General features: G+C 45.4%; 1 protein-coding gene across 2 annotated transcripts in view; it reads right to left on the reverse strand.

Annotated features, from left to right (window-relative positions):
* Positions 1–14,859, reverse strand: part of SNCB (synuclein beta) — a 29,326-nt gene extending 14,467 nt beyond the window's left edge. The window contains exons 1-3 of one of the 2 annotated variants that reach the window (XM_030212344.1): positions 14,705–14,859; positions 13,873–14,006; positions 11,031–11,072 (exon numbers count right to left, since the gene is read on the reverse strand). In XM_030212344.1, the coding sequence (XP_030068204.1) occupies positions 11,031–11,072; positions 13,873–13,993 (163 nt within the window). In that variant the 5' untranslated portion in view covers positions 13,994–14,006; positions 14,705–14,859. Of the gene's footprint in view, positions 1–11,030; positions 11,073–13,872; positions 14,007–14,646 lie in introns of both variants that reach the window. The other variant, XM_030212343.1, reaches the window with a different exon arrangement.
* Positions 14,860–18,582: the final 3,723 nt, after the last annotated feature.

An 18,582-nucleotide genomic window follows, 5' to 3' on the forward strand; every position in this document is an offset into this window, starting at 1 on the left:
AGTATGCAGGTCCCTGGAGCAGTTTTAGTGGGTGCAGTGCACTTCAGGCAGGCGGACCCAGGCCCATACCCCCCTACCTGTTACGTTTGTGGAGGAAACAGCTAGCACTCCAAAACTCACCAGAAACCCACTGTACCCACATCTAGGTGCCCCCCTTCATCCATAAGGGCTATGGTAATGGTGTACAGTTGTGGATAGTGGGTTTTGGAGGGGTTTTGGGGGGCTCAGCACACAAGGTAAGGGAGCTATGTTCCTGGGAGCAATTTATGAAGTCACTGCAGTGCCCCCTAGGGTGCCCGGTTGGTGTCCTAGCATGTCAGGGGGACCAGTGCACTACGAATGCTGGCTCCTCCCATGACCAAAGGGCTTGCATTTGGTCGTTTCTGAGATGGGTGTCCTTGGTTTCCATTATCGCCGAAAATCAGAAACGACCAAGTCTAGAGATGACCATCTCTAAGGACGACCAAAATTTCAAAATTTGGGTGTCCCAGACCGTATTATTGAAACAAAAGATGGACGTCCATCTTTTTTGATAATATGGGTTTCCCCGCCCCTCCATCAGAGTGTTCCAAGTTTCAGCTTCCATTCCTTCCTTGCCTACAGTGGTGTGGCTCAAATCCAGAGAGAGACTGAGGTAGCTGACTGGAATTTTCTTTTATGTACCATTAAATTCTTACAGTGATGGGTGGGGATGGGTTAAATTCTTGCGGGGACGGGTGGGGACGGGTTGGGATGGGTAAGATTCCAGCGGGGACGGGCGGGGATGGGTAAGATTTCTGTCTCCCTGCAACTCTCTACTTCCTACCTCTCCCTCCACACCTTCAGTATTCACTCTGGTGGATCCTCTTCTACTTCTATCCCTCTGCCTGTCGGCGTACCTCAGGGTTTTGTTCTTGGTCCCCTCCTCTTTTCTATCTACACTTCTTCCCTTGGTTCATTAATCTCATCCCATGGCTTTTTCTACCATCTCTATGCTGATGACTCCAAAATCTACCTTTCTACCCCTGATATCTCACCTTGCATCCAAACCAAAGTTTCAGCGTGCTTGTCTGACATTGCTGTCTGGATGTCTCAACGCCACCTGAAATTAAACATGACCAAAACCAAGCTTCTCATTTTTCCCCCCAAACCCACCTCCCCACTCCCCCCGTTTTCTATTTCTGGCTCTCTCATTCTCCCTGTCTCCTCAGCTCGAAACCTTGGGGTCATCTTCTCTGCTCATATCCAGCAGATCGCCAAGACCTGTCGTTTCTTTCTTTACAACATCCATAAAATCCGCCCCTTTCTTTCCGAGCACTCTACCAAAACCCTCATCCACACCCTTGTCACTTCTCGTTTAGACTACTGCAATCTGCTTCTTGCTGGCCTCCCACTTAGTCACCTCTCCCCTCGCCAATCGGTTCAAAACTCTGCTGCCCGTCTCGTCTTCCGCCAGGGTCGCTTTACTCATACTACCCCTCTCCTCAAGTCGCTTCACTGGCTCCCTATCTGTTTTCGCATCCTGTTCAAACTTCTTCTACTAACCTATAAATGTACTCACTCTGCTGCTCGCCAGTATCTCTCCACACTCGTCCTTCCCTACACCCCTTCCCGTGCACTCCGCTCCATGGATAAATCCTTCTTATCTGTTCCCTTCTCCACTACTGCCAACTCCAGACTTCACGCCTTCTGTCTCGCTGCACCCTACACCTGGAATAAACTTCCTGAGCCCCTACGTCTTGCCCCATCCTTGGCCACCTTTAAATCTAGACTGAAAGCCCACCTCTTTAACATTGCTTTTGACTCGTAACCACTTGTAACCACTCGCCTCCACCTACCCTCCTCTCCTCCTTCCTGTACACATTAATTGATTTGATTTGCTTACTTTATTTTTTGTCTATTAGATTGTAAGCTCTTTGAGCAGGGAATGTCTTTCTTCTATGTTTGTGCAGCGCTGCGTACGCCTTGTAGCGCTATAAAAATGCTAAATAGTAGTAGTAGGAAGCTTGCCGGGTGCCCTTGGCCTGGATTGGCCGCTGTCGTGGACAGGATGCTGGGCTCGATGGACCTTTGGTCTTTTCCCAGTGTGGCATTACTTATGTACTTATGTCCCTTTCGATTATGCCCCTCCATATGACCAATGGAGGAATAAAGGAATGATCCTCCCTTGCTTCCCCAGTGGTCACTGATCCCTTACCACCCCCAAAGATGTGAATGAAACAGTACATATCAGCCTCTATGACAGTCTCAGATGTTATAGCCGTTCCTATTAGAGCAGCAAGCAGGTCCCTGGAATAGTCTAGTGGTTGGTGTAGTGCACTGTAGAGAAGGGGGCTCAGGCCGATAATCCACTCTAACCATTACACTTGTGGTGGAAAGTGTCAGCCCCCCCAAATCCCATCAAAACCTACTGTATTCACATATAGGTGACATCTGCAGCCATAAGGGCTATTGTAGTGGTGTACAATTGGGTACAGTAGGTGTTTGGTGGGTTATGGAGGGCTCCCATTATAACATATGGGGGTAATGATGAGATGTGTACCTGGAAGCATTTATTTGAAGTCCACTGCAGTGCCTCTAGGCTGCCCCACTGCTTTGCTGGGATGTCTGTGTGGCCGGTCTACTAAGAATGCTGACTCCACCTACATTCTAATGGCTTGATTTTGTGCGTTTTTCACTTGGACCTCTTTTTTTTTTTTCCAAAAATGGTCACAAAAGAAAATTTCACTGGCCACGAAACATCTAAAAACATCTAAGGAAATGGCCATTTTCAAAACAATAAGATAGAAGTTGTTTAGGTTTGAAAATGGTCATGTTCACCGCTTGATTGTTTTATCGAAAATGCTCCTCCATGAAACTTTGTAAGTCTAAGCTCTTTGAAAATATGCCTCTTTATGACCCAGGATAAAAAGGGCACACAGGGAGAATTAAGCAATAGCAAACAAAAAAATATGGTGGAGAATATTGGGAACATATCCCTGCCAGAACCATTCCTTGGAGGTGATGATTCAGAGGAACTGAAAAAAAAATTACACTGAAATCTGAAAGAGATGCTAGAGCTAACTGACAAACTAAAGAGCAGAAAATCATCAGGACCTGATGGTCTTCATCACAAATTTCTAAAAGAAATTGAATATAAAACCGTGGCCTTGCTACTAATAATCTCTAGCTTATCATTCAAATTTGTCTTTGTATCTGAAGCCTGGAGCATAGCCATAGTAACACCATTTTTCAAAAAGGGTTTCTGCAGTGATCCAAGTAACCAGGCCTATCCTTACCACTAGTTAAACTAGGCATCTGCTTAGAGTGGATACATATAGGGTGGGAGACAGTGGCATAGCAGGACAGGGTCTGCCACCCTCTGCTTCTCCACTGTTGCTGCTGTGTCTACCCTATCTCTGTCACTTGACAGCCAAGTGCACAGGCCTCTGAGAGCAGGCATGCAGTCAAGATCTTCTGGGTCCTGCTCCCTCTGATACAAACTTCCTGCTCTGAGGAGGGGTGCATGGCTAACATTTTGCTTAGGGTATCAGATACACTTGGGCCAGCTCTGCAAGTAAATAAAGACCAATGAGCACCATGTAAAATGGTGAAAGCTAATGTTAGAACAAAAATCACTAGTCATCTGAATAAACTGGACCTAATGGACAAGAGCCAGTATGGATTTAGAATGTGGATAAAGGTGACTGGATGAATTATAGTGCATTTGGATCTTCGGAAGGCATTTAATAAAGTCCCTCATGACAGACTCCACAGGAAATTAAGGGGCCCTTTTACTAAGCCACGTAGATGCCTACGTGCGCCAAACACGCATCTGCTTGGAATTACCACCCGGCTACTGTGTGGCCTGGGTGGTAATTTCATTTTTTATGTGCGCCCACTACATGTGCCAGAAAATAATTTTTATTTTCCAGCGCACAGCACTAACCAGGTGATAAAAGGCATTGTACATGCATAGACCATTACCGCCCGGTTATCGCGTGAGACCTTACTGCTAAGTCAATGGGTGGCGGTAAGGTCTCAGACCCAAAATGGACGCATGCCAATTTTCATTTTGACACACATCCATTTTTGGCCAACATTTAAAAAAGACATTTTTTACAGGTGCACTGAAAAATGGATCTGCGCGCATCCAAAACACGCACCTACACTAGCACTGGCCATTTTTCAGCTCACCTTAGTAAAAGGACCCCTAAAGTCAGGGGATAAGTCGATATCTTTCTGTAGATTAGAAAATATAGGAAGCAAATGTTAGGAATTAATAGTTTTCTCAATGGAAAGAGGTAAATAGTGGAGCGCTGGGACCGGTTTAACTTAACATTCAACAATGACCTGGAAAACAGACCAGATCTGCAGATTTTCAAAACGTAAATAATGTAAAGTGACATAACAAATCACCAAATATGTGAACAAATGAAACTCAATGCTTACATACAACCGAAACTATAAGAATCGCTTTAAAATTTGCTAAACCATAGCTTCTAAAGCAGATCATTTTAATCATTTGCCCCCAATTTTTATGTTTTTCCATTTTAACTGTAATCAAAAACACAAAGCTGTAGGAAAACTCATGTCCTGGTGCCAGCATTTCGGCATGAATATGCCTGGGCCAAGGGGCGTGGCACTTGAAAGCAAATGGCGGCCATCTTTATTCGTATTACTAAAATAAACAAGTGAAATGTTTTATTGATGCTTAAGAGTTCCCTTGGCACAGGTATATTCCTGCCAAAATGCTGGCATCGGGACGAGTTTTCTACAGCTATATGTTGACAGCACAGCTAAGCACACGTTTTTGATTACACTTAGAAACATTTGGGACAAATGATTAAAATTATCTGCTTTAGCAGCTATGGCTTAGCTCATTTTAAAGTGGTTCTTATAATTAAGTTGTACATAAGCATTGAGCTCATACTACACCTTATATTTATAGTACTTGTACTTCCACCTTTGATATTTTCATTTGTTCACAAAAATATTCAAAACAGTTAAAGTCCAAGGATACTGTAAAGAACTGCTGGAGGACCTTGCCAGACTGGAGAATTGGATGTGTAAATGGCCAGTGACATGTGGACTACTGCAATGTGATGCGTGCAAGGAAAACCAACCTCACTATAGGTCTACAGTGCTGGACTCCTCTTTAGACGTGGTCAAGCAGGAAACAGATCTTGGCGTCATGAGGAACAATACACTGAAATCCTTAGCTCACTATCTGGCAACGGTCAATAAAGGAAATAAAACATTAAAAATGTTCTGTAAATAGTCTCCATTTTGTTCTCTACCATAATGCTTCTGTATCAATCCATGTTGCAACTGCACCTTGAGTACTGTGTGCAATTCTGATCGCTGCATATTTCAAAAAGACAAAGAGGAACTAGAAAAGGCACAGAAAAGTCAACTAAAATGCTAAAGAAGATGGAGCCCTTACGAGGAAAGGTTAGACTGGTTAGGGCTCTTCATGTTGGTGAAGACAAGGCAGACAGGGGATATAAGTTGATAAAATCATGGGCGGGATGAAACAGGTGAATAGGGAACAATTAGTTACTCCGGGAATTAGGAGACTTCAAGAAATTAGCAGAGAGCAAATTTAAAATAAATTGGAGAATTTGTTGCTGAGAGATGTGCATCTAACTTAGAAGAAGTCCAGTAGACTTGGGAAGCCTCCACTTACCCCTAGGAGTGAGGTGCAAGGACTGGATATACTATTTGGGACTACCGGGTACTTTCCAGTGACCCAGATTGGCCACTGCTGGAGACAGACATTTGGTCTCACCCAGCACAACACACTGGAAGTTCTTATGTTCATGAGTGTATTGTTCTCATGGAAATTTTCAAAGTGAAAGCAAAGCAGAGACAGTTTGAAAATTACCCCAGAATCTGGAACTAGAAATATTACCTATACGCTGAACAGTCTTACTCTGTGTTTGGGAAAACACCTAGGACCCTGTTTACAAAGGCGTGTTAGCGTTTTTAGTGCACACTAAAAATTAGTGCACGCTAACCGTGTAGACGACCATACGAATATTATGGGCATCTACATGGTTAGTGTGTGCTAAAAACACTATTTCTATAGGGACAAACTTTGGTTTAGCACACCACTGATAAGTGCAAGATTAGCTTATATGCATGGTTTAAGACCGCTCCTCTGCAGGAAAGACTCCGCATAAGCGCGCAAACAGAATACGGAAGCTGATTGGCACGTGACAACCAACGAAATTTCAAATTTACCGCCCCTTTAACTGCCACAGGCAGAATAAGCAAAAGAATGTTGTTAGAGTGTACACAGGAGTCATCGTCGTCGTCGTCTCGGCGGAACTGTAAGACTTTTACACTGGCTGAACGAATAGAAGTTCTTAAAAAATTAGAAAACAAACAAAGTCAAGCATCTATTGTTAAAGAACATGGTGTCAATCCCAGTCAAACATCACATGTCTTGAAGCCAAAAGATCAACTTCTGGAAGACTGGCAAAACAATACAAATCCACACAGGAAACGTAAAAAGGGCGGGAATAGCATAGTGAAAAACAAGACGCTGATGTCTTTGGTGCTGAAAATTGGGTTGTTTCAGTTCTTCCTACCAACTTGAACGAGTTTGCACCTCGTGACATTTTCAATGCTGATGAAAACGGTCTCTACTGGCGAGCGATTCCTGATGGAACACTTGCATTCAAACAAGCCGAAACTACAGGAGGTAAAACATTGAAAGACCGACTGACGATCCTCCTTTGCTGCAATATGGATGGGAGTGAGAAGTTGGAACCACTCGTCATTGGAAAGAGCAAACAGCCCCATTGCTTCAAGAATGTTAAGTGACTTCCTGTGTCATATGAGGCTAATGCAAATTCATGGATGACTGGAAAAATTTGGAAGCAGTGACTAAAGAAGTTAGACACTAGAATGCGGGCATAAAAGCGTTAGATTTTGTTGCTTTGTGATAATCAGTGATGATGTCAGACTGTCTAACGTCAAGGTGGTCTTCCTGCCACAAAACACTACCTCTCTGATCCAACCTGTGGATCAGGGCATAATCTCCAATTTCAAACAACATTATCGGGCTCTTGTGCTACGTCATCTGATGAGCGTTATAGATGACCAGACTGGCAAGGATAAACGTGCTGTTGAACTGGCTCGTAATCTATCACTGTTGGATTCCCTACATATGCAGAAAGAAGCCTGGAATCATGTTACACAGGCAACCATTGTGAACTGCTACAAGCGGGCAAGCTTTGTTAGGGATATGGAGAGTGACGAAACAGATGCAGCTGTTGCAAACGCGTCAGATGAACAGGCTATTAACATCCCAGCCAGTGTTACTGAAGAGGAGTTTCATCACTACGTAGCTGTTGATTGTGATCTACAAACAGCTGACGACAGCACTGATGTCCAGATATGCGCCTACACGCAGACAACGGCTGATGATGAAACAGCTGATGAAATGATCAGTGAGGCACATGCTGACGAAATTCAACAACCTCCTGTCACTTTTGCAAGAGCGTTGGAGAGTCTCAACACCATACAGGCCTATCTGGAGGCCACTGGATGTCAGTGCTATGACAGTTTTTACCATCTGGCAGACGTAGTCTATGGAACTCACAGACACAAGAGTGTGCAGAGGACTATGACTGATTACTTCAAGTAAGCCCAATGTCAGTTAACGGAGATTGTATAACGTCAGTTAACGGAGACTGTATACTGTATGCATAATAAACAGTACTGTACATATGTTTATCAGATGTCAAGCGTCTTTGGGTCACAACGGTTAAGTGCATGCTCCGGTTAACTGCAAGTATTTCTTTGGTCCCAGACCCTTGCACTTAAGCAGATTGCCCTGTATATATATAATAAGTAAGGTTGTATTACAACAACAGCAATCAGACAGCCAGAAGAATATCAGATGACTAGTAAAAATGGCCCGTTTCTGAGACCCATGAAACGGGCGCTAGCAAGGTTTTCTTTTAATTTCCCGTTCCCCCTGCAATTCGCGGAACATATTACATGCGAACCAATGATACGCAAACGCTGCGATGCCGTTTCCAGAGTGGGACACTTACCCCCAAGGAGGTTAGATGGAGAATCGAAGGTTCATGTCTCGTAGAAGAGGGGGGGGGGGAGCTGCTCGGGTTTCCATTAGTTGTCCATACCTGTCTTCCTGTGTCGTTATTGGCGGATAACGTTGTCAGTGAAGGTGCGGCCTATAAGGAGGTGCGAGCACGGACGTACTGCCTGGCAACTGGGTGCTGAAGGCGCTGGAGCCAAGGGAGGAAGGGGAGTCTCGTAGACCGTGGCGCCTGGCACAACGCAACCTATGTGGTGGGCGCGGTAAGTTGCAAGAATGCCGGCAGGATAAATGGTTAGCTTGTGGCCTCGGCTGTTGTCCCTTCCCCCAGCAGAGTGTTAGCATTGTTTCCCAGCTGTGTTTTCCTCTGATGATGAAAACCTGGCCTTTCTGACAATGTTGGATATGTTGCCAGCCGTCTCCAGTTTTGAGTGTTGTCATTGTATAGTTTTTCCATGTACACAGTTCGGCTGTGACGTCATCACGGTCGACACGAGGGCGTGTCCGACAGACATGGTGAGTAGAGAGGCTTCACCACCATGAAGTTGCGAACCCTTCACGGAAGTGGCTGGAGCTTGGGGCCTCAATAGAACGTTCAGGTAGCGAATTATGTCCGGAAGGGGTGTGGCTGAGGGTGGATGTATGAGTGAGAGTGAGAGTGAGTGGTGGCTGACAGGCTACAACAGTACAGGGCTTGAGTGTTTTCCTGCCACACTATGAGCTTCAGAATTGGAGGTGAGAATTATTAATATAGATAATAACAAATATTCTTTAATAAACAAACCATGAATCAACATAACATAAACAGTAGGTTCCTGTAAGCCCACTCTCATTACCCAACATTTTTTAGTGGTTTAACAACAACAAAAGACAATTAATGGGTATTTATTACATGATTTGCCAATGATACTAGATGAACAGGAACCCACTTATTCTATTATGCTGATTGATGATTTGTTTGTTTATTAATAAATATTTTAACTGTTTACTGTTATTATCTGATATACTTCCAGCTGTCTGCTTCCCAGTTGCTCTGGTTTTTTTTTCTATAATTTAAGTGCTTTATGAAGATAATTAACATTTATTAGGGAAACAGTCCCTATAATTTATTGCAATGATACTAACTAAAGATTTCAAGAACATGAACTTCAGGAATGGATTTATTTTAATTTTTTTAATATCTAGAAGAGGAACTGAGCTCGAAGAATTCTCATATTTATGTTTATGCTTATTTAATACTTGATAACCCACTAATTCTGTAACAGGTCTTAGCAGTTTACGAACTAATAAAATCAAAATCTTTAGAAAAGAACACCATAACTTATAGGACAGAGGAAAACATACACACAGCATTCAAACCAAAAGAGTGCAGCAGGTTCCTATTTCCACTTCAGACGATTAGAATGTTACAGAACCACTAGATCCATCTGCAAACCAAAGTCAATTGAATACCGAAAGCCAATTCAAATCTTAGGGACATTTTTACCAAACTGCGGTAGAAAGTGGCCCTTAGCTCTTACATAGCTCATTCCCGCACGCTAAGGCCATTCTTACCACAGGGATAAATGGCCGATTTTATGGTCACGTGCTAATTTTCCTATTAGCGTGTGGGACTCTAGCACCACCTATTTTGTAGGCAGTAAGGGCTCATAGGCTAATGACTGCGCTGCACGCCCACTCTCCACCTCCAGACCCGTCCCAGCACTGAAATTACATTTTATTTTTTAGCATGTGAGCACACCAGTCCCAAAATTACTGCAGGAGGCCTGACTGCGCCCCATGGTAAGGCATTTTTAGCTGCAGTAAGCATGCATTAGTGCTTACGCAGCTTAGTAAAAGGACCCCTTAGTATCTAAGATGCAACTAGTGTCAGAAACATCCAAGAGCAGAAACTTGAGCAGAGTTCCTCAAATTATTTCAAAATATGAATCTGAGGAAAACAACATAAGAATATAAGCGTTGCCGTACTGGGATAGACCAAAGATCCATCAAGCCCAGCATCCAGTTTCCAACAGTGGCCAATCCAGGTCACAAGTACCTGGCAGAAACCCAAATACTAGCAACATTCCTTGTAGAACCCAAAAGAGTAGCAAGATTCCATTCAGAATCCTAAGCACATAAGTACATTAAGTGTTGCCATATTGGGACAGACTGAAGGTCCATCAAGCCCAGATTCCTGTTTCCAACAGTGGCCAATCCAGGTTACAAGCAGAACTTGAACTATGACAAACAGGGGTCTAATTTTCAACCTTTGCCTTAGGCAATGGAGTTTCCATGGAAAGTTCTAGGAAGGAATTTTGGTCAGTATATTTGACAGCTGACCAAGATTCTTCTGTAATACTAAATGTTTATTTTCTAGCATTCTTCCACTACTCATGATGTATTGTAAGCCACTTTGAGCCTGCAAAGAGGTGGGAAAATGTGGGATACAAATGCAACAAATAAATAAATAAAACACGGACTAGGGTGGTTACTTAAAATGTGCGGGTGGAATAAGAGTTCCATGCTACATTCAATTTCTTGACCTGCGCAGCTCAAAGTAGGGCTGTGGGTTCAGCCTCCTGGCTGTTTCATGCCCCTGAGAGTAAATTCCTAAAACAGAACTCTAGGCTGTAATGATACAGGGTGGGAGAGGATTTGTGTTCCACAGAAATATTGTGGAGCAAGACTTCAGAAAATAGCCACAGTTTTAAAGAAAAGAATTCCACAATTTCCATATCTTAAATCACATGCATGCATCTAGATTGTGTGTACTTGAGTATGTAGTGTGTTTCTTGTGTGCCCAGGCAGCCCTGCTATTCTGTACTATGAAGGGATTATCCCTTTGCTTGGTTGCATAGGATCCTTTAGCATCAGATGGTGCCAGCAGTACCCTCATCAGTCCTTGGTCTTATTTCTTACCCAATGTAGGGGTACCTGGTTGCTGATTCAGCCAGCTTCATGTGGTCAGAACAACACTGAGATGCCTGAAACATGCAATGCAAGAACTTCACAGTACCTGATGCCACTCCCTGCACGACACCTTCTCGAGTTTTGCTTCCTGAAAAAAAGGAAGTATAAAAAGTTATCCTGGTAGTGTGCCAACCCAGGGGTTCAGTGGTAGCCCATATGAAGGACCAGTCAGGTCTGGGGATGCTGCACAGACAGTGCTCAAAGTCCTGGGGGGAGAGATGAGAGAATTACAGTGATTGCACAAACAGTAGGTGGGTTTAGGATCCAGGATAGTGAGGTTGCAGAATTAGCTCATGTATGTGCCTCCCCCCCACCCCCACAGACGTCACTGCAGTGACTGAACCAAGGTATGTTGGGATAGGATACAAGGTGGGATCCCTGTGTGTTGTGAATGAGGGAGACAAGAACTTTTGTACATGAAAGAGGAGCAGGACTTGGATGTGAACATATGTGATGATCTTAAGGTGGCCAAACAAGTAGAAAAGGTGATGGCAAAAGCTAGAAGAATGCTTGGCTGCATAGGGAGAGGAATGGCCGGTAAGAAAAAGTAGGTGATAATGCCCCTATATACGATCTCATTTAGAATATTGTGTATAATTCTGGAGACCACACCTTCAAAAAGATAAACAGCATGGGGTCGGTCCAGAGGGCAGCTACTAAAATGACCAGTGGTCTTTGTCATAAAGCGTATAGGGATAGACTAATAGACTTTCTTATGTATACTTTAGAAGAAAGGTGGGAGAGGCGAAGTAGGATAGAGATGTTCAAATACCTCCATGGTATAAATATACAGGAGGTGAGTCTCTCTCAATTGAAAGGAACCTCAGAAATGAGGGGGCATAGGGTGAAGGTGAAAAGGGACAGACTCAGGAGTAACCTGAGGAAAGACTTCTTCACAGAAAGGGTGGTGAGTTTATAGAACAGCCTCTTGGTGGCAGTGATGGAGACAAAGCTGTATCTGAATTCAAGAGAGCTTGGGACAGGTACATGGGATCTCTACGGTAGAGGAATGGATAGTCGATGCCATGAATGGGCAGACTGGACAAGCCATATGGTTTTTATCTGCCTTCATTTTTCTCTATTTCTATCTGCAGTAAGGCAAACTTTTCTTTCTAATACCTCTATGATGTTACTCACAAAGATACTCAATAAAATCTGTCCTAGGACCAGTCTCTGAGGTGCTCCATTACTCACCTTTCTCTCACAGAAACAGAAAAAATCTCAGCAGATAAAAACCAAATGGCCTATCCAGTCTGCCCATCCATACCAATGACTAAGTTTTCCTCTGAGTGAATTCCATTTCCACTACCCGCTGTTATTCATTCAGTTTCTAATCTAGTCCTCCACCTTAAGATCCACCCCCAGGCTGCTTAATTAATGAGCCTGCTATGTGAGACAGTATTAACATTTTTGCTGATATCCAAGTAAACCACATCTGTTGCCCACTTTTGATTTAAGTTTCTAGTCAGCCTATCAAAGCAATTCATCATATTCACTTGACATATTCTCTGCCTGGTAAAACCAGGCTGTGGGATTCTGTATCCTACTGGATTTGAGATACATCATTCTCCTTTCTTTTAGAAGCATCTGCATTTATTTTTCTAACGCTGATGTCAAATTATTTGCCCTGCAGTCTCCAGTATCTGCTCTGCTACCACTTTAATAAAGAGGGATATTTGCCCTACTCTGTTCTCATGGAACTACTCCATTCTCCAAAGAGACCCTCAGCAGACCCAGTAGAATCTGTCTGCATTCTTTTAACATCCCACCCAGCACAATAGCTCTGCCACTTTCAGCTCTGCACTTTCTTCTATAAATGGTATAGTAGAAAATTTGTACAAGAAGTTCTGGAGGGGTTGGAGAAGATGACACTCAAGATCAAGAGAGTAGCAATGAGACTATTGTAGCAGTCATGACAGAAGCTGATAGCAGGATGAGGAAGGATATAAGTGGTCCTGATAAAAAGTGGGACAAGTGTCAATCCTGTAGATGTCATAGAGTTGACACTTGTCACAGGGTTGCCAGTTGCCCAGAAATGTACAGACCACTCATAAATATCCACAGGCTGCCTCCAAATACACCTCTGATGGGAAGTGGAAGCTGCCCAATCTGTGGTTTGGCTGGCAGATGTGGAAGAGATGTCCACAACTCTCACCTCCTGAATCCAAAATGGCCACCATTAATAAAGTTAGGTTGAGAGCTGGCAGTTCTGGAATTGAGTCTGAGAGCAGGTCTGCTTGCAGAGAGAGGGCAATGGGGCCAAGGAGCCAATAGAAAGAAAGAGAAACGAGCAGGATACACAATGGGTGAATCTCTTCATAAAGGTGGGTAACAAATCCCAATTAATAAATGCAACAAAGTTTGGATTTTGAAGGTGATACGATTAGAAAGCATGAGCTGAGTACACTAGAGAGGAGACACATGAGGAATGCTGATGGAATGGGAGTGTAGTGAGCACTCTGGAAATGCATCTTCATGCATTTGAGGGGGGGGGGGGTATATTACATCCACTGCAAGCGATGACCGAATTACCACTGCAGCCGGATGTCTAATGCCAAGGGCATAAGAACCGCCCCTTCTTTAACTTTTCTAAACACTCCTGGATTGAAGGCGGGTGAAAAGGGGTCATTCTGGTTCCTAGGGAAGAGCCCATCACTATTTCATTGCTTCCCTTGACTTTCCAGACATCTGGGAAGCCGATTCTTAGGACTCGAATAAGGGCTGGGTTGTGATCTGCTAGAGGAAGGTCCCTTTTCCTTTCCTGCAGGGAATTTTCACTGGCACCAGTCACCGCATTACCCTAGGTGTATTCCCCCCCCCCCCCCCCGATTTCCTCAGGACACTCCAGAACCCGGTGATGGGACGCAAATGGCAATGCAGCTCCTTACCTACATACAGCACCCCCTCCTTAGTCTTCTCGGCAGCCTCCGCCACCCCCTGCTTGGTTTTTTCAGCTGCAGCAACCACCCCTTCCTTTGCTTTGGACAAGCCTTTCATGAAGACCTCCATGGCGAAGAGTGAGCTGTGGAGAGGGAGGGAGCAGGGAGGGGGTGTGAGAGGATCCTGCTGAAACTAGACTCTGCCATCCCACCATCATCCCAGTCTGACCTCCTTTTACTCAAATCAAGTCATTCTCTCAATCCAGGGACGTACAACGCATCACATCTCAGGCATCCGATCATTCACTCAATGCGTTCGTAGAAAGCAAGATATATTTATATAGCGAGAGAGGTAGCTTTTTAAGGATTCCTTATTTCATCCAAATCTCCAAATGTGACAGCCTGACTCTGTGTCCTTGAAATGTGGAAAATGACTGACTCCCATACGTGCAGCGAGGGCCGTTTAGACACCGATCCCGAAGATATCCCAACCTCCGAAGGACAGGAAAATACAAATCCTTTAATTCTAGCAAAGAGCGAAGGGCTTTCCACCCCCCGCCCCACAGGCAGCTGCGATTGAAGCTGCTTTTCCTAGCCACTGCCTCTCTAGTAAGGCAGTAACAAGATATATCCCTCATCTTTAAAAGGGGGGGGGGGGGGGTCCTTATCCTTAAATCCAGTTCCCCCAGCTTTACACACAGGCCTAATTCTAAGAGATGGTCAGTCAAGCTACAGATGAAAGGTTCCCAGCATCCTCTTTTGTTTAAAACCAGGTATGCTTACATGATGCAGGTGGCAGCTGTTTGCCAGGGGACAGGAGCCCACTGCCTGTCCGGATTACCTGTGTCCGACAGACGAGGAGATTTCTCGGTGTGAGCAACGGATGGAAGATCAGAGCATCCCTAGCAGCTCCCGTCGTGCCCTATTCCGGCTGGGCTTCAGTGCGGCAGTGCCATCCGTGCCGGAGCTCTCTCCGTTCCGAGAGCGAAGCTTTGCTTGGCGCTGCGCTCTCGCTTCCCCCTGGTGGCTGCCCACCCTATAACCAGGCAGCAGCCGCATTTCATCAGCACCAGCCGTGCAATCAGCTTCTGGGCTGTGCCCAGAGCTCCCTCCCCTCCCCTGGTGACAGCTGAGGGACTCACAGGGCTGCAAGGACCCCCTCCCCCCCCCCCGGCACACACATGACCCTTTCTCCTTCATGCTGCCCTGGTCTCTGACCCCGGCCTCCCTTTTTCCATACATTTAAAAAAGGCAATGGCCTCAGAAAGGAAATTCTACAATGGAAAGAAAGATTAGATGCAAAGGTCCTGCCTGACGAGCTGTTAGCACTTAGCAGGGCCCGACGGTTGCACCGTTGTACCAAGCTGGAGAAAACCTCTGATGCTTAGATTTGCTCCATTAATTGTGGAAAATGGATGAGGGGAAGGCTGAGGTTGCTGCAGGTCTAACGCCTGTTTGAACTAAGAGCCTGACTGCCGCTAGAACCTGCCTCCAGCATCCTGTGACGTTTATCGTGATTGTAATGTATTTAATTGTATTACTACAGTAATAAATCCAGTCCCTGGCAACTTGTGTTATGTACAGTAAGCACAAATTCAGAGGCCCTTGTGAGGAGGGACAGAAATTCGGAGTATAATTGTCCTTCCACCTATCTGTGTATGATGATTCGGTTCAGATTTTACCTTTATTGACGGGACTATTTTTCAGGTAGTGTCAAATCCAACTGCAGGCAGCCTCCTGCTAGATGGAAAGGGCAGGGAATAGAACAAGGCTATTTCTTTTGCTGCTCATTAGTAATGTTGCTGTTGCCTTAAATTTTTCCACATTTCTGAGTTTACTCTCAGGATTTCTTATCAAGCTTTCTTTTTGGAGAAAAAGAAATACAGACTTCAGTGAGGTAGCATAGGGTACCTTGTGTGTCTCTGGGGACCTGCAGTGCTCCGAGGGCAGGGAGTGGGGAGCAGCTTAGTGGTCACTGAGCAGTGATCTGAGACATCGGAGCCAGTTCTGTGGGTGCTTGAGCACCCCCAATGTCGAACAAACTCCTTCATTGTGTCCAGGGTGAGGTATATTCTGTTGGGTTTAGCACCTCCAGTGTTGAACAAACTCCTGTATCCACATGGGTGTTATCTACAGACCTCCGACACAAATGGAGAAGCTGGACAAGGATCTGATAGGAGATATTCAAAAGTTTGCTATGAAAGGGGAGGTGCTATTGTTAGGAGATTTCAACTTGCCTGATGTGAATTGGAACCTCCTATCGGCAGAATCAGAAAGATGTAGAGAAATCGTGATGCCTGTCAAAGCGCCTTGCTCAGACAAATGGCAACGGAACCCATGAAGGAGGGGTTGATGCTGGATCTAGTGCTCACAAATGGAAGGAGCGTGTTTCCAATGTCCATATGGGTGCCCGCCTAGGTAGTAGTGATCATCACACAATATGGTTTGATATAAGAGCAAAAGCAGAGTGCAGACGTACAAAAAAAGTATTGGATTTCAGACTTACTGATTTTGGTAAAATGGGGGAATACCTGAAGAAGAAACTGATGGCATGGGTAGGCATAGGTGATGTGGAAGCTGCTATAGATATGGCAACCAATCTTTATACAAGGAAAGTAAGCAAAAACAAGAGAAACTGGAAGCCTATATGGTTCTCCAAGCCAGGGGCGTAGCCACGGGCGGGCCCGGGTGGGCCTGGGCCCACCCAATTTGGGGTCAGGCCCGCCCAGCAGCACAGCGATTCCGGAGGCTCCGGTCCCCATCATCGTCCCTTCCCCCGTGGCGTGCCGCAACTTTCATCCCCATCTTCCCTCACCCTCACCCTCGCAGGCCCGCCCAGCAGCGATTCCGATTGCAGGCAGCTTCTTCGGCTCGCACACGCTGCCTGCCGGCTGCCGCTCAAATCTCCTTGCAGCTACTAAGCAGCAGCGCTAACCCGGAAGCCTCTCCTCTGAGCTTCCAGGTTAGCGCTGCTGCTTAGTAGCTGCAAGGAGATTTGAGCGGCAGCCGGCAGGCAGCGTGTGCGAGCCGAAGAAGCTGCCTGTGATCAGAATCGCTGCTGGGCGGGCCTGCGAGGGTGAAGGAAGATGGGGGTGAAAGTTGTGGCTCACCACGGGGCAAGGGATGATGGGGAAAAGATGTTGGAATGGGGGAGGGAAGACGGGGACAGCAGCTGCACGGGGGGGGGGGGGGGAAGAAGATGGAAGGAAAGATGCTGCACAGGGAGGAGGGAAGATGGAATGATGAGGCATGGTGGGTGGGGGAGAAGCTGCATGGGGAAGAAGGGATAGATCCAGTAAAGGGGTGGAGGGGTCAGGAAGGGAGAAGTCTTGGCTGCATATGAGGTGGAGGAGAGGGAGACATGCTGCATAGAGAGGGGATAGGTGGTGAGAGGGGGAGAAATGTTAAATATAGGGGTGGAGAGGAGGGCAAAATGGTGGGCATAGGGGTGGAGGGAAGGGAGAAATGTTAGACATGCTGGTAGAGGGGAGGAAGGTAGATATGCTGTATGGGAAGGGGAGAGAGACGTTGGACAGTGGGAATGAGAGGGGGAGATAGACATGGGGGTGGATGAGAGGTACACAGTAGGTGGTGAGGGGGGAAATGCTGGGCCATGGGGGAGAGGACTACTACTATTACTATTTAACAGGAATGAAGAGAGAAGGGGCAGGAAAATATAAGGCTACCATGGTGGGGTGGGGAGGGGATCAGATGCTGGTTAGAAGGGTGGAGGGAGAAGATGATGGGAATGGTGGAACCCTGTGGGAGAGGGCAAGGAAATGAATGAGAGATAGTGATTACAGAAATATGGTAATGGGAAGTAGATTAAAGATAAAAAGAGAAAGTAGAGATGGGGAGGAGTAAGATGGGGAATGGGAGAGCAAGAAAGTAGAGATGGGGAATGGGAGAGCTAGTGGGTGAAAGAAGAAGATGGAAATTTGATAGGTAGTTGAAAAGTAAAAAGGAGACAAAGAAAGGTGAGACAGAGGCAGAAAAGAGCTACAAAGGAATGACCAACATGTCAGAGGCAGGAATAGTGAGGGAACAGACAGGAGAGAGGAGAAAAGACAAATGGACTACAGCCGCTTGAAGAAGAATTAGCAGACGGCAGAGAGGAAAGCAGAAAAGAGAAATTGGAACCAGCAAGATGGAAAAATAAAATGTCCAGACAACAAAGGTAGAAACAAAGCATTTTATTTCGAATGTTTTAAATGGAATATGTTAGCTTTTGGAAATGTGCATAGGAAATGTCTTTGTATTGTGTTCTATAGAAAAAGAAATGCATGTTTTGTGTCTCCAGTGTTGCAGTAATGCTATGTTTAACTTCTTGGGGTTCCTTTTCAATTTTTGTCTAAATATTTTTATTTCTAATTTGTGATCCCTTGTTCTGTTTTTGGTGAGGTTCTGTTGGTGTGATAGTAATGGCAGGTGGAAAATTGGAAGGGAGGCAAAGAGGAGAGGGAATCGGGGAGGGGAGCCCTCCTTTATTTTCTGACCTGGGCCAAGTAGGTCTTACAACAGTCCTAACCCTTGCTGTATAGCTGGTGAGGATTCCCAGGCATCCCCAGCTAAGGACCTCCTCCAAAGGCGGCCAGAACTCCCTTCTACCAAGCTCTGGCAACAGCATCCTTGAGCCATCGACAGCTAAGCATGTGTGGGGTGCTGGCATCAGTGGCTTAGGGTCATTGCTGCTGCCTGCCAAGCTTGGTAAAAGAGAGT

Source organism: Microcaecilia unicolor, chromosome 8 (genome assembly GCF_901765095.1).
Source record: "Microcaecilia unicolor chromosome 8, aMicUni1.1, whole genome shotgun sequence".
Lineage (NCBI taxonomy): Eukaryota > Metazoa > Chordata > Amphibia > Gymnophiona > Siphonopidae > Microcaecilia > Microcaecilia unicolor.